The sequence below is a fragment of the Hypoxylon fragiforme genome (assembly GCF_022984875.1).
Source record: "Hypoxylon fragiforme strain CBS 206.31 chromosome Unknown GGS25scaffold_5, whole genome shotgun sequence".
Classification (NCBI taxonomy): Eukaryota; Fungi; Ascomycota; class Sordariomycetes; order Xylariales; family Hypoxylaceae; genus Hypoxylon; species Hypoxylon fragiforme.
Window position 1 is genome coordinate 1,321,598 of NW_026054760.1, and position 22,203 is coordinate 1,343,800.

Sequence of the window (22,203 nt, forward strand, 5' to 3'; positions counted from 1 at the left end):
CCTACTTGGAGTCTTGTCTACCTAAAACTATGCCTACCTAAAGTCCAACCTACCCATCTATTATTGCATAGTCCCCCCCCGCCACGTTCTTACCGTCCCAGATCAATACATGTCCACCTACCCAAAATACATATTTTCATACTTTCATACTTTTATCTCAAGCAATCTTCCCACATACGCACAAACATCTTAAATTTTCATCTGTCTGAACCCCTTTCCCTTACCTACCACAAGCCTGTCTAGTCGTTCGTCTAGCCCTATCCTTATTTAAAAGTAGGTATTACCTGTAAAGGTAGCTCGACCTACTTTTTGAATGGCAGTGGACACCTAAAAGTTTCTTTCAAGTCACGTTCCGTCATTCGACCACCTGCAACCCCGCTAGAATCCCTACCTACATAACCTCCGCCCTCTCGCGATACCAGACCAAAACCAAGACCCCTTCCGTTCTCGTGTATTCGTGAATTTACATAGATCCTAAATCGCTTGCATCTTAGGAAATTAAGACATCTTATCAACGTCGGTAGCCAAACATTCTTCTTTTCTTCTCCCAATTCAGCAAACACCTCTTCGAGCCCGGCCCACACTTGTTCTGGTCCGACCGGCACTTCACTTCAGTGTCGCCTCCTCTTCCTCTGCCAATCTAAGAGATTGACCCACCATCTCGTTACCTGTCAATTGCGACCGAGACATAGCTCCGACCCAATTGCCTATTGATCTTGTCGCCCAACACGGCGTTTCGATCCGCGCGTCTGATACCTGCCGCCTTTTCTTGCTAACGCTCAAGAGGCGTTCTGCATCGTACTGTTTTGCGACCGATACTCCAAGCCCTCCAACATGGCGCAAAACCGCCCAACAGCGGCTTTCAATACCCTCCGGATGGGAGGTAAGCTATCCCATGTTCCATTTTCCTTCAAGCTCCTGGTGAGCCGGTGCTAAAACAGGAAATAGAGGTCATCCGTGAGAAGGTACAAGATGGAGTTACCGGTGAAACAAGAGACCTTCAATATACGCAGTGCAAAATTGTTGGCAATGGCTCCTTTGGTGTTGTGTTCCAGACGAAGCTCTCTCCATCAGGCGAAGATGCAGCCATCAAGCGTGTCTTGCAAGACAAGAGGTTCAAGGTTGGTACTCCTGTCGCAATTGCAAGATGCGTACCAAGTTCATTAATAACTGTGTGTTTAGAACCGTGAACTTCAGATCATGCGTATTGTTAGACACCCCAACATCGTACAGTTGAAGGCCTTTTATTATTCCAACGGCGAGCGAGTGAGTTGACAAATCGGTCTAACATATACCTGCTGGGACCGCTAATTGAACAAACAAATAGAAGGACGAAGTCTACCTAAATCTGGTGCAAGAATTTGTACCCGAAACTGTCTATCGAGCTTCGCGCTTCTTCAACAAGATGAAGTCGACTATGCCTATCCTTGAGGTGAAACTTTATATCTATCAGCTCTTCCGAGCATTGGCCTACATTCATTCTCAAGGAATCTGCCACCGTGACATCAAACCGCAGAATTTACTGCTGGACCCAAACACGGGTGTGCTCAAGCTATGCGACTTCGGAAGTGCAAAGATTTTAGTTGAGAACGAACCCAACGTTTCGTACATTTGCTCTAGATATTACCGAGCACCCGAACTCATTTTTGGTGCTACCAACTACACCACCAAAATTGGTAAGTTGTGTTACGTTGATATTTGTTCGAATGATAGTAGCTTACATGGTTCCCAGATGTCTGGTCGACTGGATGTGTGATGGCCGAATTAATGCTGGGTCAGCCTCTTTTCCCAGGAGAATCTGGCATCGATCAATTGGTAGAGATTATTAAGGTACTGGGAACTCCAACGCGCGAGCAGATTCGTACTATGAATCCGAACTACATGGAGCACAAATTCCCGCAAATCAAGCCTCATCCGTTCAGTAAGGTGTTCCGTAAGGCGGACGCAAACGCTCTAGACTTGATAGCGAGGTTGCTAGAATACACGCCGACAGAACGTCTTGGGGCTATTGACGCAATGGTGCATCCGTTCTTCGATGAGCTGCGGAATCCCAACACGAAGCTCCCGGATTCGCGGCACTCGAGTGGCCAATTAAAGGATTTGCCGAGTCTATTTGACTTCTCAAGGCACGGTGAGTGACAGTACCCCTTTGTTCCTCTATTGTGTCGTTACTGATAGTCTATTTTCCACGGATAGAATTATCCATTGCGCCGCCGCTGAACCAAAAGCTTGTTCCTCCCCACATGAAACCGATCTTAGCATCGCGCGGTCTCGATATAGATAATTTCACCCCCATGGCGAAGCAAGACATGATGGCGAAATTAGACTGAACATCGGACTTTCCCCTTATGCTCTCGTTTCACGTATGTATGCATCATCTCTTGGGAAATCGCTTCAGCATTCACTTACTGGCTAAGCCTATAAATGGCTTAAACCTATCGGATCGACGTTCAGTAGAACTGCGGAACCGAAAATCGCGATTCCCCGACGACGTCGGTGTGCTCTTTTGGCCCAATGCATGATGAGATCCAAGGAAAATCCATTGCAAAGTTTGAGAGGCTGGGTCCCCCGGAAAATTTGGTGTGCTGTGGAAGGTTCCACGGTGTTTGCTGAGGCCTTTGAGCACGCACCGCTCGGTTTTGAAATCTCGATGGCAGGGGATAAGTGCTTCAAATAGTTAGTGGCACTGACTGGAATATGGCGTGCGCAGCGGGCGTTCTTAGACTTCTCCTATGCATGACTGAGACGGCATTTGCTTTTGTTTATCTGTTCGATAAGTCGCTTTAGCCTTGTGGTGGGCGACCACAAGGAGGCTGGATCCCCCCTGGCGTGGCCTTCGGAGATATTCCCTACACATGTTAAAGGGGCACAATGGCGTATATGTTATTCTGAGCAGTGTATGCGGTGGGGTGCTAGTTGGCTTTGTAGTTGGGCGACGAGATGGAACATGGTGTGAACATCGGCAAGCCTTCGCGGACCAAGCAGCAATGGCATGGGGAATGGACAAAGTTTATGGAAACTCGGCATGATCTAAAAGATTTCTTTTTCCTTTCTTCCATCGAGAGGCGGACCGTTACGTGCGTCAAGAAACGGGAAGGTGGCTAACTAAAAGGGAGGACCGGATTTTCTGCTCAGACATCAAGGAAGAGAGGACAGCCGCGACTGCAGCACACAGTGACGAAGACAAACTACTTGGGCCCAATAAGATGATGCTTCCCGTGATTTTTATTATTTTCTTCAAGTATAAGAAATTTAGTTGTTGATGGTGACGCCCTATCAATGATGTTATATCTCTATGTAAAACCATTAACATAGGTATGTACTTACCTAGTGCTACATAGTGTGTACTGTGTACGTGTAGGCACACCAAGTTGATGCTACTGGAAGGCAATGGTGGCACATACAATACCAACTTGAAGTAGTAACGTCATGGGGGTGGGATTATTGTCCATGGGGTCAGCCCAAGGCTCTTTCTTGATGAACTGATTGGTTTGAGTAAAAGGTCAAATACGTACTATGTACATGTAGTAGTAACCTAAGGTACATATGTCATATGACATATGCAAGCCTTGAGTAATGGTTGTATGTGTATATGCATATATTTACTTAGAAGGTAGGTTAGGACGATAAGATAGAAGCTCGAAGTTTGAAAGGTCCGTGCTTCGAACTTTTGCGCGTTGCGTGTTCCCGTCACGACCAAGCTCTGTTAGTTGCAGCACAACGTACAACTTCAAACCTTGGAATATTAAACTCGTCCAGCAATCCTCCAGGTTCACCATAGCAAGCGTTACCTACTGTCAACGATCTTCAATTATCATCCAAACCCCCCGATTCCTTTTTTTATAGAATACACATTTTCATGAGATTGATTGAATATCAACATACGAAATGACAGACTACGACAGAGGACGATCAGGTGGCGGCCACCACAATCGCAAGCGGCGTTACAGAGGTAGGAGCCCGGTTCTTTACATATACCCTTACCCTACGGCAATTTGGATTGGCATCATCGCATGCCGCCTAATATTTTTCTAATGCGTTTCTTAGACGACGATGACCATGACCGCCGACCGCAGCGACGACGCTTTGATGCGCCGCTTCCCGTGCGTATACGCAAAAAGCTTCTAGGTCTTGCCGAATCACCTGTGCGACGCTGGCATGAGGAGGTTCAATCTATTGCCCACGTCGTTGCCGATAACTATGAGGATCAAGAGCTTCGTACCAACTTCCTAGAATTGATCCCACAGATGCTCGTTGAGCAACCGCTCAAGACTCCGTTCGTTGCGGCTGTAGTACTTGTCATCAACACTCTAAAGCCTGAGATTGTAGATGAACTCCTTGGTGCCGTCGTCAATTCGACCGGGGAGAAGGTGAGAGTGGGTGAATGGCGAGACGTGAAGTTATATCTCAAGTTCCTAGCATGCCTACAGAGCTGCTTGGAGGGCGACGGCTTATTCCCACTACTTGAAGAGCTTTTCAGTCGAGCCGTTGACCTCCAGACTGCCAGCTCCGATGACGTAAGTATATCGCTACATTGCTATGGCAGAGCCAGTACATTTGACTAATTGCCTATGCTGACACATGCTTGCAGACAATTGGTACCGAACTCGTCAAGATCATTCTTCTCACGATACCATATATAATGTCGACCGCGCCTGCCCGGTGGCAGCAGAAGGCGGCTGAGCTCATGGACAAAACTGACGTTATTGCTTCCGAGCCGCATGCTTTACAAGTCCTCATCGATCCCTACCATGCCGAGGAAGGCACCGAGAGTCCGACCGCGAATATGAGTGTAATTGGTCTCCTCCAAAAACAGCTCCAAAACGAGGCAGCGAACGGTTGGGGTTTATCTTGTCTGCCAAGACCGTGGCAGATGCCTCCCGAGGAAGCTGAACAGCAAGACAAACTGGACAACGCACAAAAGCATGCCTTGCCGAGCATTTCCATTCCAGAGAAGGTTGTCGCTGGTCCTCGCCCCCTATTCCCCGAGATCTACTTCTCGGTCTACGTCAATCAGGAAATCGAATCAGTTCCTCCTGTTAGCAATATCGCCTCATGTTTGATTCGGGACGCGCTCCTCGACACCATCAACGTCCTAGACTTTAACCGTGGTGCCACGGCGCGCTTCCTGATAGATGTCGACTGTTATTTTGCTCCTGGCACATTTATTAAACGTGCCACGCCATTCGACCGACTTCGGGATGTTGAAGAGGACAGGTCAACTTGGAAGCCAGAGGATGTCGCGGTCGACGCAGTCTTTTCGCAGTTATTTGCGCTTCCAACGCCAGAGCACAAGCTAGTTTACTACCACTCGGTCCTTACAGAGGCATGCAAGATTGCACCTGGAGCCGTCGCTCCTAGTCTGGGTCGGGCTATCAGATATTCTTACCAAAACATCCACCGTCTGGATATGGAGCTCTGTTACCGTTTCTTAGACTGGTTCACTCATCATCTCAGCAACTTCGGCTTCATGTGGAAGTGGATTGAGTGGGTAGAGGATGTCGACCTCCCTGATATGCACCCACGCAAGGCTTTCATCCTAGGTGCTTTGGATAAGGAGATACGTCATAGCTTTGCCCAACGTATCAAGGGAACACTTCCCGAGCCTTATCAGGCACTTATTGGTCCTGAGAAGGAGCAAGATATGCCAAAATTCAAGTACAACGATGATCGTAAGTTGAACCATCAAAATTGGTCTAGTAAGCATACTAAACAGATATCCAGATACGCCATTTGCCACGGAAGGCAAGGAAATTGCCGCTCTTCTCAAGCGCAAGGCTCCAGATGAGGAGATTCAGCCCATTGTTGATCGTATACATTCCGCGGCCTTAGATCAATCCATTGATCCTCTCGTTTCCAGTACGGATGTCTTTATGACTGCAGTTTGCTGGGTAGGGTCCAAATCGCTATCACATGTTCTCGCTTGTATCGAGCGTACGAAGGACAGGCTTCTCGATGCTGGAGCGGCATCCGAGGCTGCGAGGGCACAGATTATTACCGCAGTCATGGCCTACTGGTCTGCACACCCAGGCGTCGCCATCACCATCATCGAGAAGTTGCTCAACTACTCGATCATCACACCCGGTGCAGTCATCGATTGGGCCCTAATAAGTGACCGTGCAGGACCATCTGGTCAAGCCCTTAGCAAAGCCTGGGTCTTCGAGCTAGTATTCAGTACCGTGGTAAAGGTGACCAGTCGCCTGAGGCAAGTGGTTAGCGGTGGTGTCACCGAAGCCACCGATGAAGAAGTGGCCGGTATGCGTGAGCTTTTCAAGAACATGGAGGATGCCTTGATCAGCTGGGCTCAAGGAACCAAGGACCAGATGATGGATCCTGTGGTGTCTGATGACGGGGAGGACCTCGTGAAGCGTTGGGGCGAAAGATGGCTCCGAGTGTTCCGGCGACGATCAGCCATTGAGGAGGCGTTTTTGCAGGAGAAACTGGTCTCTCAGTGAGAAACAAGTGTAGGGGTTCTGCAATATATTCAACCTAAACCCGGTGTTAGCCCAGATTGATCTGGGACAAGGGCGTCATAGCATATGCTCAATGCAAAGGAAAGCATTTCCGCCCTACGTTTAGGAGTGTACGAGATAGATTAATTGATTCTGGCATGAACAAGAGCAGTAGTAATTGTGTGCCCTGGGATAAAGCCAGTCATCGTTATCGTTTTATGGCCATCCACTTCCAAGCATCTATCCTGGCGAAGATGGGTATTTCGGGGGTATAACTCCTAGTGTACAAATGCGAAGAAAAGATAATCCCAATTATAACAGCAAGGTGTTTTGCTAGCTCGTCGACGACCACTGAGGCAAGTGATATTTCATGTTTTCGTATACCAGGAACGTAACCCACGTCGCAGGCAAGACCCTGACGACTCCGGGTACGATGCCACGATAAAATCCATGCCACCCCTCTTCCCTCCACGTCTTCCTCACCACCCCCTGGATGCCCCTCCCAAACCGAGCGTCGGCGTCGTAGTTCTGCAGGCGGCTGCGGATCACCTGGTAAGGGTAGGTGACGGCGCCGGCGACCAGCTTGGCGATGCTGGAGATGACGACGGTCGCCTCGTTGCTCATCCTCGTTGTTTGCTGTGCCTGCACATGATGGTCTTCTTGGCGCCCGGGAAGAGATATTTGCTGTTGTTGTTGTTGTTGTTGTTTTTGGTTGCGCTTAGCCAAGTAAAGCCTCTTGACGGGATCGTACACGGCGAACTGCACGGCGCCGTGGGCGACCCCCAAAAGGCTGATGCCCAGCCCCCGGTAGAACCCGCGCCACCCTTCGTCCCGCAGCAGGCGCGCGGCGCCGGCCCACATGCTCGGGTACGCGCCGGCGGCGGAGCGGTCCGACGACAGCATCCGCGTCTTCATCACCCAGATCGGGTTCGTCAGGACCTGGGTGACGAGGCCGGCGGCGGCGGAGGCGGCGAAGTAGTCACGTGGGGTTAGTTGTGGTGGTGAAGATGAAGAAGGGGCAGGAGACTTGAGCCCCGCGATGAACCGCTCGGCGCGCGCTTTGAAGAAGAAGAAGGACGCCCAGCTCGAGGCATTGCCCAGCAGGTTCGGCGTCAGGCCCCGGTAGAGCGAGGCCCACGGGTTTGGCGTCTGCGCTAGCGCGCGGATTAGGGAGGTGGTGGTTGGGGCATGTTGGGAGCCTGTGGTGGTGCGCTGGTGGACTGGGGGGGAGTGTATGTATGTTAGTTTTATGCACGGGCGTTAGGGTTGGATAAAAGGGGGGGGGGGTATGTACTTTGCATCCGCGTCTTAACAATGTCAAGGGGGTGGACGACGAGGGTGGCTATGGATCCGGCGGAGAGACCGGCGATGGTCTCGACGGAGGCGGGAGAAAGGCCCGCATGATTCTGTGTCATAGAGATGGGTTTGGGGTAAAAAAAAAAAAGGAGTTGATTACATTATGAGACTTATTGTTTAATTTATTTAATTCGGTAGACACTGGACAGAGGTCTTAGTTGAGTCGTGAGTACAGAGCTTACTTAATCATTTTCTTATCTATTTTTTTAATTTTTTAATTTTTTAATATCGCTATTTCCATCACTGACCTCATTGCCTCAGAGTAGAGCTCGGCTCGGCCCGAGAATAACCGACCTTGGGAACTACCTTACTAACCTAGTACAGTACTTTAAATGAATAAGTGCTTATACAAGTATATTACCGTCATAAGCATGATAATAAGCCTCTAGAGTCTAAATCTTATATATATGCATAGTATTAGTTAACATGCTATACGTATTTTCAGCTATCTCTACATATAATCCAGTCATCAAGTTATTATTACCTATTACCTATTATCTATTATCTATTGATATATGTACTGTTCTTATTGTTGAACAAGGACAAGGACAAGGGCAAGGTCATCCCAATTGAGAAGTTTGTATGTCCATGCACAGATTTGCCAAGGTACACACGCAGAAAAGCCATCTGTAGCAATGTCCATCACGACAGAAACGAGCCAAACGCCAGCAATGACTTCGTCTAAAGTCGAAGCTGAAGTGCCCAAGCTCTCCATCGTGGTAGAGTTCACGTAAGTACATACACAGCCCAATACCTACCTTACCTGGTAACCCCAACGCTTCATTATCATTACCTACATACATACATCTGTTGGGCCACGAATCTACATGGAGGTCCATATTCACGTACCTAGCCGTCTTCCTGATTCCTGACCGTGTTCTAGAGGTGGCCTTGAGATGCTATTTTCAGACCAGCGTCGCCTTGCCTTATCTATCCCGGCTACAAACGAGGAGGGTCAGCCGGCAACTATCGCTGATCTGATCCATCATTTATGCGAACGAACCATGAAAGATGCTAGAAAGGAGCTGTTCGTCCTCGAAGATCATCTGTAAGTTACTCCTTCACCCCCCCCCCCTTTCGTTGTCCTATTCTTTCCGATGATATCAACCTCTTGACGCTGTCCCTTTTGCATTGTCCGGGGAAACTCGCGTATCATGCAAGCCCCTCCCATCAAGGTGCATGAGAATACGCATACGAAGATGCACATGAAGATGCATATGGCATATAGTAAGCTGGGCTAATGGTGTGTGTGTGTGCGTGTGGTCCAGGCGGCCTGGCATTCTAGTTCTGATAAACGATGCAGACTGGGAACTAGAGGGCGAAGAGGCGTATGAAATCCAAGCAGGGGACAATATCCTATTCGTCTCTACGCTACATGGCGGATAAAGCCGTACTCCAACTACCTAGGTATCTATTCTACGCCTGGTGCTCTAGGTACTCGAAGTACTCGAGGTACACCGCTATTCAAACAATGCCTTGACAAGGCCGTGACTATCGTCATAGCTGCATCATTCCCAGAGACACAAACGACAGCGGACTTGGTACATATGTTTGAATGTTTGGGTAGAATGATCTAGGTTAACCTACTATGTACAGACTGGCTACAGTACAGCTTACATGGCTAGGTTAGCTCAACCAGACCGGTTGAACTTCCAAAGGGATTCAACACCCACGACTAGCTTCTCAACCACTTCCTCAGCCCTTACCCCTCCACTATGCATGTGAAACATTTGCCAATCGCCTCCAACCAGGTCATGCCCCGTTTTTGTGAAATGGCAGAACGAGTACAATACAGACAATACAGTATGCGGCTAGCTCGGTTGACCTGTCAAGCTTCCTGCAATGCCTCTACGATCGGTGTCCTGGTGAATAACCCGGTGCCGTGGCTTAGATGTGATAAGCCAGATCTGTCATTTTTCTGAGAAGCCTCTCAAAAGTGTCCATTGGAAGCTGCTTACGATGATCGCCCATTGTTTCGGGACATATAGGCCATATCCCCGTCAATATCGAAACTCACAAAAACTCACGGTCCAGGGGCCTAGGCTCGTCCATGGATGTCCTTACCATTGCGTAGTATTTTCTTGTATATTTGTGACAGTGTATATCCATGGCTGTATACAAAGGGTATGTCATGTAGGTATGGTACATACATTGTAAGTATGTATGTAACCTTGAAAACCCTCGGTCGAGCACGAGCTTATGTTAATACCTAGATAGGTACCTGGTAGCGAGCCTACATGTAGTGTAGATATCTACCGTATCTATGTATGGAAGAACCTGGTTGGCGGTGAGGGCCATACTGGCCCATACATAGGGCTTTCCAGGCGTCGAACCAGGTGACCAGCCAAAATCAACCGTTTTATTCGCCCACCTGCAGCAGGACATCCCAAATGAGCTATTTGCAGATTTGCAGCAACAAACGGGCAAGGGGTCATCAGAAATCGATAGGGAACTATGTATTTCACAGAAAACAAGCATACATATATATGTACATAGATGACTAAAAGAAGAGCCGATGTTTTCACAGCTGTTCACATTAATTACGTATGTGTGCCTCGATAGGAAATAGGTATATCCATTGGTACCAGTTGTACGTGACTGACGTGACTTACGTGCCATACAGAACATACAATATCTTGGCCGCGAAGGGGGTGGGATACTTATGTAGTCGACCAGTAGGAATAGTTCCTATACTCCAGACTAGTGGTGAGGCATTTGTCTATGTCGTCGAAGATATCGCGTCATGAATCGTCATCAGAACGCTGCAGCCTAGGAATGGTCGTGAACGGAGATACATATGTTGTATACATACCTACCTACCTACACATACATACCTACTTACACACATGTACTAACTAACCTACACACATGCAAGCACATGGTAGACGAGCCTCGTGGCGAGAGAAATGAGGCATCACATTTGGCATATCGTGCAGGTTGGCTTGCAGTCTACCTAGCTGACCAGGCGTCGGGAGATACATCCGTTCGTGAAGATTGAAAAGCCACCGCCATTCTATCTATAAGAGATTGGTACATACATACGCTACATATTAAGAGTCCGACTCTATCAGACGCGGATAGCTGCTGACGACAAACGCCAATTACTTTGACACATCCCGTGCCGCCATCAAAGCACGATACGGGATTCTATATTGCGATGTTTTCAGGCATACCGCTGCTAAACCCCCCCCCCCCCCCCCCCCCTTCCACCAATATCAATAGACGTTTTTCAGTAATTAGATACTACGTACTTGATTATATGTTACATACATACATAGGAGGTGCTGAGGCTTAGGTACCTAGGTATTTTCTGAACATCATACTATTGATCCTGGCTTTCCAATTTCACAATACGTAGGTAGTAATCTGGCAGTTTATTGTCTCAATATAATTAACTTGACTTGACTTGGCTTGGCTTGATGGCTTGATTGCAACTTGACTTGATAAAGATCCAAAAAAATAAATAGACAAATAGATAAAAAAAAAAAAAAACATGAGCCCACAACTCCCGCTTTGGTATGCACCGTCCAGCAGAAAGGTCTAGTAACCTTTTAGATGCAATAATCTGGTATCTCCTCCCCCATGGCAGTTAAGTGATGTATGCAAAAATATATGATTTACCCAACCCGGGTCCTTGGGTATTTTTGTGTTGTTCGCGCCGCCAGGATATCTCATGCCTGATTGGTAGTAAAGCAAAGTGTGTGAAAAGCCGCCCACCGCCGATGTTGTGCTGTCCACCAGATCATGCATCCCGTTCCCGTGCCGTCCCTCCCCTCCCCTCTCCACCCAAAAAACCCCCATACCTAGTGTACTTCTCCCTCCCCCTACCTTCCTAAGACCTAGGTACCTACCTACCTGACCTAGTCCCTTGTTTACCTAGCCCAAATCTCTATCTACTCCGTCCAATCCTAGTGCCTGGGCGTGCCATGACGAGAATAGTGCGGTAGAGGTAGATGGGAGATAGCCGAGCCGAGATCAAGTGTAACCCTCCTCCCAATGAAACCAAAATAAACCGAACAGAAAAAAAAAAGAAGGAATCAATAAATAAATAAAAATAGATAAAATAAAAAAGGTACAGCTGAGGTTTTGAAACATTTGAACCGGACCGTGTAGAGTCTAAGGGAATAGAGGGGGAAAAATGAAAAAAGGGAGAGGGAAGAAAACCGAAACCCGCTAATCCATTAGAACAATCATATAAGTAGGTATAAGAAATAAATAAATAAAAAATATATCCCAAACAAAAGCCGGCTTTTGTCGATGCGAGGGAGGCCAGACGGGGGGGGGGGGGTTCGAGGAAACAAGCCGCCATACAGAAAGAAGAAGGAATTAAAGTAAAAAAAAGGGGAGAAGGAGGGGGATCTGCCAAACCGTAACAGGCAATATCAACGACTCGGCCGAGCGAAAGCTTGTCTTCTCCGTGTCCCCTTTTTTTATTTCTCTTTTAATTTTCATCGTCTTCTTCTTCTTCTTCTTCTGCTTGTCTTGGCATCAGACGACGCCCTTCGTGGAAAGAATCATTGGTTTATAAACTTTGGGATTTATTACAAAAAGTTTGATGATGAACTTGTATGCGAACTATTTTTGTGTGTCCTGACTGTCTTTTTTTTTTTGGCTTTTTCTCTTTTGGTAAATCTTGTGTGTGTGCGTTCTTCAAAAATGTGCCGGTACTGTTGGCTGCCCATTGTAGATAGATGTAATGTATGCAATTCGACTTTTATTTCTCTCGAGAGAAGAATGAATCAGATGGCCCTTCCCCTGAATTAACATTTGTGTGTGTGTGCGTGTGGTATCTCGAATGCAAAAGAACACCGCCCGGGAACTTTTTGGTTTATGTGTAGGTTGGGTAGGTAGGTATGTGGGGGAGGTTGGTGGCTGGATGGGTCGTTATGGTCATAAAAGTTGATATTCAAATTGTTGGATTAACGCGGTATTATTACTCTCTTTCCATGTCTAGGCCGAAGGAAGGCAAGGCTTTTTAATACATGTGGTGCTGAGGAATATACTGACGACCGTGGTCACCCTCGTAGACAGCGCCTGGGCTGTTGGAAGCATTGGTAGTATCACCAGATGTCACGCTCGCTTGATCCATCTCGTATACTCCGTATGCCACTTGATGATCTCGAGGAACCATCATATTTCCCAGCGGAACATTTCGGGGCATACCTGAGTCAGCGAAACTGTCGGGACATGGAAGACCGTGCTGTATGGGATGGCGGTATTGGTACAGTTGAGGTTGCATGGGCGGTGTCAGCTGGACGGCGTAGTGATGCGCCATGTTCGAGATGTCTAGGTTTTGTTGTGGTTTGGAGATTCCCCTGCGAAGCTTGCCTCTCCCTTTGATACCTTTGTTGCTGTTCTTGTAGAGCTCCGCGAAGTGTTTCATCAGTTTCTCCTCCTTGGGAACAAGCCTTTCACCGGGCGCCAGATTTCTGAATCTCGTTGTAAGATTCAGGATTGTATCCTTGTGGAAAATGTTGTGGTGGTGCTACATAGGAGTGTTAATATGTTTAAAAATTGCTCCTTTAAAAAATAAAAAGATTGGAAAAAAGGGGGGAGGGGAGGGGATATATAGTCTAATTACCAACCTTTAAGTTACCCCTCGTGCCAAAGGTCTTCGGACAGCCATCAAGAATGCACTTGAATGGCTTGTTTTTGTAATGGGTCAACATGTGTGGTTTCACGTTCCCTCGTTGGCCAAACGACTTTTTACAGATGGGACATTGGTAGGGTTTTTCTCCAGTGTGACTTCGTATGTGAGTCTATTCTCTCGGTTAGGGCTTATACATGTATACGATTGAGCAGTATACTGATGTAGTATAGCATAGTATTATCCGCGCGGAGTCTTACCTTTAGGTTACCTCTCTGAGTGAATCCCTGACCACACCCAGGCTCCGTACATATCTAAGAGAAAGGGGTAGGTTAGTCAGAAAACTCTTGTTGAAAATTTCGAAGCAAGGAACCCTACAAAAGGCCTCTCTCCAGTGTGTGCACGCTTGTGGGTTTCCAGTTGGGTTTTCTGAGCACATCGCTTCCCACACCCCTGGATGTCACAAATGTACCGTTTCTGCCGCTCCTTTCTCCGGCGGCCGCTGGCAGGTTTGGGTTCTTCTGGGCTACGCGACTTCTTACGCAAGTCGAACTTTTCTTCGTCTACCTGTGGAGGAGAAGGGTATGCGGCCACTTCAAAGTCAGCAGCTCCTCCATCTCTTAATTGGATCGCTCTCATCAGGGAATCGACTTCGGTGTTGAAAATTATCTCATTGGCCGCGTTTTCTGATACGTTCCGGGTGATGGTCTTGGAAGTAACGGGCGGGGTGGGTGATCGCTCGGTAGTCGCCAGGGGCTCGTACTTTATACGTGGTGGCTCGTCCTGCTCTATGGAATTTTCCTGGCCCAGCTCCCTTTGGAATTCAACGTGTGCTCCTTCGGTGTCGGAAGTCATCGAGCGTGGTGGTGAGCACTCCTCCTGGTATTGCTTGAAGGACATGGGAGGCGATTGAGGTGTATAGGGTCCATATATGAAGTGATTGTTGGCTGAATACTGTGGTGCTTGCGGACTGGTCACGGGAGTTGTCATGGCATACGCATTACCCATTGGTACCGGCATGAAATGATTAGCCATGGCATGTCGTTGGATGGGTGCCGTGGTTGATGGGTTTGAGTTAAACTGCATAATGCCAGAGGTGTCTACCATCGCATACTCCGCGTTAGACTGCTGGGGAACCCATCGTCCCCAGTTCTGGGGGTTTGGTGCTTGAGTAGGTAGAGCCAGTTTGACGGTTTGAAGAGACCAGTTTTGCTTATGGCAAAACCAGTCAAACAAACTATGGGGGGTCCACGAAAGTTATAAGTTAAGATTAGGATTAGTTTTCTGTGTGTCGAAGTTCCAAGGGTGTCAAGTGGACTCGACTACAGCAAACACTAAATAGAATGGTCCCGAAGGAGTGGTAGGCGTTTGTTGTGGTTATAACTCGAGCGTGTGGTGAGACATAAGACAAATAGCCAGCCCAATAAACAGGAAAATACGAATGATGGTCTTTCTTAGATACCTATAATGATCACAGAGTCTAATCATTAGACTCTAATGGGTGTGTCGTAGGATTTTGTACTCGAGTCTCGAGATCAGGAAGTTCAGACTCGGGGCACTCTTCAAGTATATACCTCGGGGAAGCGAGTTTAGTGATGTGCGCTAGGGTACGATCTGGGGAGCCAACGGGTTGGGCACACCCACTCGGAGATCTTGCGGCGCCAAGAATATACGCAGAAGAGTTTAGTCTCTTTCACACTAGAAGCTGAATATCGAGTACCTGTGTGTATACCTGTGTGTAAGTGGTAACCTTGACAGTATCAGGACCGGGCTGGTCGAGTACATCATCATTTGCCTCATATCAAAACCCAACCCCTGGAAAGACCCTCTTTCTAGACTTAGAAACATGCCCGGACTAACGACCTAGTACCTACTAGTAAAGCGGAGGAGGGTATAGAAAGGGGAGAGGAGAGGGGGGGGGGGGGAGGGGGGAGCCCTGCCTTCTAGATAGCCACAGAGGAAAGTGGCAGATCACTGAAGTTCTGTACAATACATAAGTGGTCACTCAACAAGACATCCACAATGCACATAAGGTACCATACCTAGTACTAGGTAGCGTCTAGGTAGTCTACATGTAGTAGCAGCCCTGGGCCCTGGGATTTGCAGCAGATACATACATACAGTAGGTACACCTTTAGTGCCGGCCAAATCACGTAGTACGAGCCAGTTTACCCGCAGGACGCTTGCCCGTTTAACGCAGGGGACATACGTTTACAACTTACATGTAGCATGACGAATACTACTAGGTATTAGGCACTTCTTCTAGGTAGGTACGAAGTATACATACTTATATAGGTACCAGGTACATACAAGTAGTCTGGATATCCCCGGTAATAGGCACGCCTTCTACTATCGGGGCGGCCGCGGCATCCACTTCAAACCACTAGAGATTGGGTGTATGTTTCTGAATGACACGTCGGTCATGCAATTAACCATATCTGAAGCCTCAAGACTCCGCGGCCAGCACAGAGAGCCAGAGAATGTTTCGTTTGGTTGTTCTCCAGCCAGTGTGGCATCCATGGGCTGGTGAAGGCCAGGGGGTTGGTGTAGAGGGAGGGGGGCCCGGACGATACTGTAAGGGTAACTAGAGATGTATGTACTACATATTACACACACATACATACATGTACTACTCCTACTAGGTGGTTAGTCTACTACTAGCAGTATTACACCACAGCACTAAGGCTATATGTATGTATAAGTAGACTACGTACATGTAGGTAGAGAGGTTAGGATGTATAGCGTGGAAAGGCGGGATCGAAAAGAGCAATGGAATTCCGCGAAGAGAGATGGAAATTGTAAGGCCAAGGAGCGGAGATCGGGACTGCCCCCTGCAGCTGGAATTTTCCTGGCCGCCGGGGCAATCCCGTTAAGAGTATACACCCTTACTGTGTCTACTTGATTACTTGATGTCTACTTGGTGTATAGTACTTATTCGTACACAGAAATTACCATCTTTTCCCGTGTATAGTTCTAATACGATCGGTTCCAGCGCGGTGGATAACCCTTGTCTAGAGTGCCACCATCTGATATTGTAAATATGACAGAATTAGATCCACGCAAGCCATCTGAACAAGAGCCTCTTCTTTTATTTGTCATCTGTGCCTGACTTCGTCTACCTACTTCATCTACCTACCTACTATGTATAAGCCTCACTCACTTACTGGTTCATATAATCATCATAAGCAAAGCGGTTGACCAACTATTATCGAGGACACTCACTACCTACTTACCCAGTACCCAACACAGCTCACTACATACATGTAGTACGTACGACAGGAGATAACGATCAGGAATGCTGCCAAGGTATTAGGCATGGCTCTTGCCCACATATGGTTGGTACGTACATATCTTTGACTACCTACCTACTTACCTATGTATGTATGGCATATGTATGTATGTATTGTTTGGCCGGCATCTGGCCGTCGAACATTAGAAGGTTTCTAAGGCGGGAGTAGCCGTCCCAGGTCACATTGCTTTGGCACTGGGCCTCAGCCCTGAGCCCTTGGCCCTTGGCCTACTGTACGTAGTGTATATATCATACATATTGTACATATCATGTGTACCAGCAGGTAATATATACCTAATACGTATTTTTACATTAGTTCATGACGTGCCAGGTGGGTATACATATATGTAGGCCACCAGGAACCGAGTCGAACTAAGAGGCAATGGTGGCGGCAGGGAGACCGACGTGGTAATCTCCATCCAGCTGAACTATAGCAGAGCAAGGATACAAATGCCAATAGAAGCTCCCAGTTGACAGCCATTGCTTGTACTGTGCAAGTAGGATCTACCCTCCTTGGGAGATCGATGTACTCCAACTCGACAGGGGTTGCAGATCTCGTGGGAAACTTGTCAAATCAGAACGTTGACGGAAGACTTCACATAACGTTTGGTGTTATAATAGGTATAGTCATGGTTATACCTACTACTACCTAGCTCTCTCTAGCACATACGATTTCGTGGGTGTACTCACGCCACCGGATCGTGCTGATAAGATCCGAGGTAACGTTTGTCAAAAATTCCTTAACGGCCATACTAGGCATCGTATGTCCAAAATTACATCCTGGCTTATACATATGTATTTATTTTCTATTTTCTTTTTTTTTCAAGTCGTCAAGGCCATGCATTCTGGTTTTTTTCCTAGGCAGTGCATGCCTCACAGTTCGGTGGCTTTTTCCTATTTAGTAGTCTTCCCATGTTTACGACTAGGAAAGCATTCAAGGATTCTACATATTTTAGGTAACTTTCGCAACAATTACATGCAGTTTATGTATATACATGTAGACGACCATGAACATTGAAGGCTTGTATGTACATGGGTAAGTACCTAGGTAGGGTAGGCAGCACAAAAACCGTCAAGTTAAGCCGTACCACTGTAAGTAGTTCTAGGTACCGAACCTCGTCAACTACCAGGTAATGGCTTGGCATTAGAAAATATGTGTTGTCTTAAAAGTGGCCAGGGGGAGGCCATTGAGGCCCTTTTCCCCAGAGATGTAAGATACAACTTCATTGGCTGTGCGATGATTCATTCAGCAGGACTAAAGCTGCCGATGAACCAGACAGTCTCCAAATAAAATAAATCGCCATTACCATTCTCTCTTCTGGGTTTATTCTGGCTTGGCTAATCGTCAGAACTTCACCAGCAACTTATCTAATACCCCGAGGTACCTGGTAAATAGGTAGATGGGTAAGTGTAAGGACACAGGGGTAGGTGAGCTCCCGGACCCTTTCAGCGTGTCGGAGGGAAAGGTTTGACGATACCCCCCCTCCTCTTCTCCCATTATTGAGAAGGGGGTCTAGTTACGAGATTGGAAGGACGATCGAAGCCGAACAATTCTACCTTGATAATCGCCTGGGTGTACGATGTGATCAGATTGCCGGGATTCTCAAACCAACTGTCCCGGGGACCGGGAGTTGGTAGAGAATGTCTCACAATAAACGCCAAGAATCAATCAATTTCACAGCCAGTCTTCGAAATAGCCCATAACGTACCAAGGTCACCTCTGGTCTTGTCAGCTTCGTCATTCATTAATTGCGAGCCCCATATATGTCATGTTCACTGATGAACCCAGTGACCGGAGAACTGGTATTATGGGTTTTTAATCTAATATTCAGCTCAGATACTGTTCATTCCGCGGAGCTGGGTCACTGCAAGCCACGTGTGCCTCTGGCCTGGGGATCATGAAGAGTCCCCCTGTTTTCTACCTCTATCTACCTACCTATCTACCTATCTACCTGGTATCCAGGCTTGCCAGGCTACCTATTGGTAGGTAGGTAGGTAGGTAGGTAGGTACCCCGGATTACGTTTCGTTGAGTGATGTGCACATTTGCGCAAAATTTCTCAGCCTATTGTTGACAGATTCGATCAAGCCACGATCTAGACCTGGAGGCACGAAGAACCGAATCTGTCGGGGCTGGTGCAGAAATCCCAGCTTTTGGAACAGGAAGTAGGGCAACGCCCGAAGATCCCAATGGCTTGACCATTCGATATCACCCAATCGGACTCCTTTGCCTGACGAATTGTATGTATTCCTAACGTTTCAAGTCATGGGCATAACCTAGCAGGGAGGAGGGGGGGGGGGGGGGGCGGTTCTCACCCAGTGTCAGTTTGAGTAAAGGGAGAAAAGTGATATATCATATTTTATTTTCTTAGGCGCCGAACGGTACGGTTTTATACCCTTCACCCCACAGCTTACTAGGTAGGTAGCGTATTCGTCTTCTATGTTTACATAGCAGGTTGCAAAAGAACAGGCTGAGGAGAATAAAGCTAACTAGTCTGTTGTGATACATCTCGAATCGATGAGGTGGTAGCCCTGAGCGGTAAGCAGGCCAAATAGGTCAGAAATCTGGTTAGGTTGCGGGAACGTTCCACATTTCACCCATCGAAGGAAAATTCGGGAATACCTACCATAGTACTACACTATTATGCTGCTAGGTAGGTGAGCCGCTAGGGCAATATCCTGGTACACAAGGCTACCCTTGTTTAGGCTTGGTTCCCAGCTGGATGGTTGAGGGAAGATCCCCCGGTCCAGGTCGGTTGATTGGCTTTCTTCAATCTGATCAGGGGACTGGGATTGGATAGACCCTGAAATCTCGAATGATTACATATTCTGGAATCTGGATACCTACCTAGTATACAAGCATGATGATGATGACTACCTACGTCGTATCTAGTATCTACATAGCAGTACCCTATCAGGACCTATCTAGTACTATCTAGTACTATCTAGGACTAGATTGGACTAGATTGGACTAGATAGGTAAGGGCTAGGGGACGGTCCGCGGGATTGACACTTTTGTCCGGCGGCTTATAATGTCCCGAAAGCTCCATCTTCTGAGGATACTCGTGGGAACTTTTTACTCTGGTGTAGGAGATAAATGGCAAGCGACTAGCCATCGGATAGGATCAATCAAGGGATGGGAGAATGCGTGTGTGTACTCTAGCTCATGTTAGACCGCTATCAACTTGATGACTTTTCACCTTTACCTTCACCGTTCTCCGTGTGGCGCTTTACGCATGTACATCCTACTTACATAGGTACGCAGCGTCACTAAATACATGCCTAATTGCTTATGGTGTATTTGGGGGTTTTTTTTTTCGTATGTACATAGGCTTCTTACGTATTGGATTAGGCTGTAACCTTTTCACCATTTACTTACGTCATGGTTTTCAGTCCCATGCCGTGATAGGACTAAATCTTATCAGGGTGGTCAGTATTCGCATATATGTAGGAACATAAAACACAAACCTACGTCTTCTAGTGCTATCATGTGAGCATTAGGTAGGTAGCATTTGATTCATCCATACCTGGTATATACCTACCTATACAAATAAGTAGTACCTAGGTAGTAAGTAGGTGACTGGTGGTACTGGGCCGTTGAAGGTGCCGGTACCAGATTAGCTCGAGGAGCGGAAAATATTGCGCGTCCTCCCTAGTGCTCCCAGATCCCCGGGTCTTTAATTGTATGTGTGTATGACCTATCCAATAATACTATTTTTCTTTGCTATGACGGGCAATAATCGAAAGCCACAGTCCTAAAATGGTATGAACTGAACATTGTCCAACCCCTGAAAGATGAAATGATTACTGATACAATAATAGCCTTTTTTTTTCTTCTAGATTGATAACGATGGAGGCGTAGAAGACGATAATGTCAAAATGAAATGGGTGTAATATCTTATATTTATTTTTATCTTTTAAGAAATGAGAAAGGAAAGAAATGGTTAAAAGTTCCGCGTATTTTACAATGACAAGGATACATATGTAGAATGAATAGCCTCGGAAATACCCAAATACCTAGGTTACCTGGGTACTTAATCTAGTATCCATGCGTGTATGAAGCCGCTAAAACATTTCCAGTCCGTGCGCGCAAAGAAACCTTACCTTGCCGTTGGTAAGTCTTTGAAGTTTATCCACGGATGAATTAGCAGGACTACATACCCACTCAGTATGTACCTAAGAAGGTAAGTACCGTACTACGCCAGGTACTAACTGAGTCTAACTCACAGTTACTGAGTACTAGGTACCTAGTACTCACTAGCAATGAGCATACTAGGTAATGATATAGATGGTGGCAGGTACGCCAGAGAGGAAAGTGCGAAGCACTGTGGTCATGTATTTAAGAACATTTCAGTAGCAAGGTCTGATCCTTAGATCTTATCCTTTTAATATACAGGTCCACCCACATTTATCTGGTGACCCCCCACCGGAAGAGCTGTGGTGATAGCCTCATTTTTGGTTTTTGGTTTTTTTTTGATAATTGGGACCTTTATTGTTTTCAAAGTTGTTTTGATCCTTTTATTGATTGAAACGTTATTGTTGATTGAAACTGTTCTGAAAGTCAACGTTTATTCAAAAGTCGTTTGTTCCAAAAGCCGTTTATTCAAAAGTCGTTTAATCAAAAAGTCCACAGTCAGTTTATTCAAATCAAAAAGTCCAAAAACCGTTTATTCAATTCAAAAAGCCCACAGTTTACTAGCCATTATGGCTCATTTTGTTACCTCCCATATGGGATGCACTACACCTTATTTATCCGATTAACCCCTTACTCTAAAAGACCACACTTCTGGCACCTTGTCGCTGTTCCAATACAGCGTCACCTATCTCTGATACTCATTGAATGGCTGTGTGGTTCGGGAACGTCTATATCAGAGCTTGTTGGCGCTGTTGAAACGAAGCCTGGAGGTGCCTGGGACAGGCACTATTGTCCCCCCCCAGTAGATGGTGGCAGGTACGCCAGAGAGGAAAGTGCGAAGCACTGTGGTCATGTATTTAAGAACATTTCAGTAGCAAGGTCTGATCCTTAGATCTTATCCTTTTAATATACAGGTCCACCCACATTTATCTGATATGTAGGTACCTACGGCTAGTCCTATTTTAGACCATTACTCAACTTAAACCTAACGACGAGTGACTAATCAACTTGCTCTTTGTCATTTACTTCAAACATTCAAACATTTTATTTCAACACTTGAACCCTTTAAACCATTTCTCATCTTGTTATCATCTTGTGTATTTTATATCATTTATCCATGTCAAACCAATCCAACAGATACATGTACATGGGCATGTAAACATCTTCACACATATCAAATCACATGATGCGAGTATCCTGCTTGTAATGACTGGCTGAAATCGGCAGGATGACAACACTGAGACGCCAAGATGTTGGGACGACGAGCAGGAAAAAAAAAGCCTCGTACTCAATATTCGGGAACACAAAAAGGATTCTAGAAAGACCATTGAATAATCTCCACTTCACCACTTCAAGTTTACTCACATACATACCTAGGTTATGTAG

At 46.7% G+C, this 22,203-nt stretch overlaps 5 protein-coding genes across 5 annotated transcripts; 3 read left to right on the forward strand and 2 right to left on the reverse strand.

The window, feature by feature from the left end:
- Positions 1-834: 834 nt before the first annotated feature.
- On the forward strand, positions 835-2,330 carry GGS25DRAFT_521596 (kinase-like domain-containing protein; the record flags this gene model as incomplete). The annotated part of the gene is made up of 6 exons (XM_049264084.1): positions 835-883; positions 949-1,121; positions 1,183-1,266; positions 1,328-1,676; positions 1,733-2,131; positions 2,197-2,330. 6 exons carry the CDS (start codon positions 835-837, stop codon positions 2,328-2,330), a joined length of 1,188 nt encoding a protein of 395 aa, XP_049116573.1.
- A 1,205-nt stretch (positions 2,331-3,535) lies between these two features.
- On the forward strand, positions 3,536-6,620 carry GGS25DRAFT_276517 (MIF4G like-domain-containing protein). The gene is made up of 4 exons (XM_049257429.1): positions 3,536-3,952; positions 4,048-4,517; positions 4,592-5,672; positions 5,725-6,620. The coding sequence occupies exons 1-4, from the start codon at positions 3,889-3,891 to the stop codon at positions 6,453-6,455; spliced, it is 2,346 nt and encodes a 781-aa protein (XP_049116574.1). The 5' UTR covers positions 3,536-3,888; the 3' UTR covers positions 6,456-6,620.
- GGS25DRAFT_276508 (mitochondrial carrier) lies at positions 6,397-8,022 on the reverse strand. Its single transcript, XM_049257428.1, has 2 exons — positions 7,747-8,022; positions 6,397-7,672 (listed from the first exon to the last, which is right to left on the reverse strand). The coding sequence occupies exons 1-2, from the start codon at positions 7,865-7,867 to the stop codon at positions 6,786-6,788; spliced, it is 1,008 nt and encodes a 335-aa protein (XP_049116575.1). The 5' UTR covers positions 7,868-8,022; the 3' UTR covers positions 6,397-6,785.
- Positions 8,023-8,183: 161 nt separating this feature from the next.
- On the forward strand, positions 8,184-9,359 carry GGS25DRAFT_276546 (ubiquitin related modifier 1). The gene is made up of 3 exons (XM_049257430.1): positions 8,184-8,538; positions 8,692-8,856; positions 9,077-9,359. The coding sequence occupies exons 1-3, from the start codon at positions 8,444-8,446 to the stop codon at positions 9,192-9,194; spliced, it is 378 nt and encodes a 125-aa protein (XP_049116576.1). The 5' UTR covers positions 8,184-8,443; the 3' UTR covers positions 9,195-9,359.
- Positions 9,360-12,318: 2,959 nt separating this feature from the next.
- GGS25DRAFT_276707 (uncharacterized protein) lies at positions 12,319-14,688 on the reverse strand. The gene is made up of 4 exons (XM_049257431.1): positions 13,774-14,688; positions 13,656-13,709; positions 12,701-13,293; positions 12,319-12,557 (listed from the first exon to the last, which is right to left on the reverse strand). The coding sequence occupies exons 1-3, from the start codon at positions 14,500-14,502 to the stop codon at positions 12,784-12,786; spliced, it is 1,293 nt and encodes a 430-aa protein (XP_049116577.1). The 5' UTR covers positions 14,503-14,688; the 3' UTR covers positions 12,319-12,557; positions 12,701-12,783.
- Positions 14,689-22,203: the final 7,515 nt, after the last annotated feature.

Excerpts from the sequence above, each read along its gene's own strand:
- GGS25DRAFT_276517 (XM_049257429.1), top strand. The coding sequence starts at position 3,889 with ATGACAGACTACGACAGAGGACGATCAGGTGGCGGCCACCACAATCGC. Across the intron at positions 4,518-4,591 it reads AGACTGCCAGCTCCGATGAC|ACAATTGGTACCGAACTCGT; the intron begins GTAAGTATATCG and ends ACATGCTTGCAG. Across the intron at positions 5,673-5,724 it reads ATTCAAGTACAACGATGATC|ATACGCCATTTGCCACGGAA; the intron begins GTAAGTTGAACC and ends ACAGATATCCAG.
- GGS25DRAFT_276508 (XM_049257428.1), bottom strand. The coding sequence starts at position 7,867 with ATGACACAGAATCATGCGGGCCTTTCTCCCGCCTCCGTCGAGACCATC. Across the intron at positions 7,673-7,746 it reads TGTTAAGACGCGGATGCAAA|TCCACCAGCGCACCACCACA; the intron begins GTACATACCCCC and ends ACTCCCCCCCAG.
- GGS25DRAFT_276546 (XM_049257430.1), top strand. The coding sequence starts at position 8,444 with ATGTCCATCACGACAGAAACGAGCCAAACGCCAGCAATGACTTCGTCT. Across the intron at positions 8,539-8,691 it reads TCCATCGTGGTAGAGTTCAC|AGGTGGCCTTGAGATGCTAT; the intron begins GTAAGTACATAC and ends ACCGTGTTCTAG. Across the intron at positions 8,857-9,076 it reads TTCGTCCTCGAAGATCATCT|GCGGCCTGGCATTCTAGTTC; the intron begins GTAAGTTACTCC and ends CGTGTGGTCCAG.
- GGS25DRAFT_276707 (XM_049257431.1), bottom strand. The coding sequence starts at position 14,502 with ATGGTAGACACCTCTGGCATTATGCAGTTTAACTCAAACCCATCAACC. Across the intron at positions 13,710-13,773 it reads ACACTGGAGAGAGGCCTTTT|ATATGTACGGAGCCTGGGTG; the intron begins GTAGGGTTCCTT and ends CCTTTCTCTTAG. Across the intron at positions 13,294-13,655 it reads CTCAGAGAGGTAACCTAAAG|CACCACCACAACATTTTCCA; the intron begins GTAAGACTCCGC and ends ACTCCTATGTAG.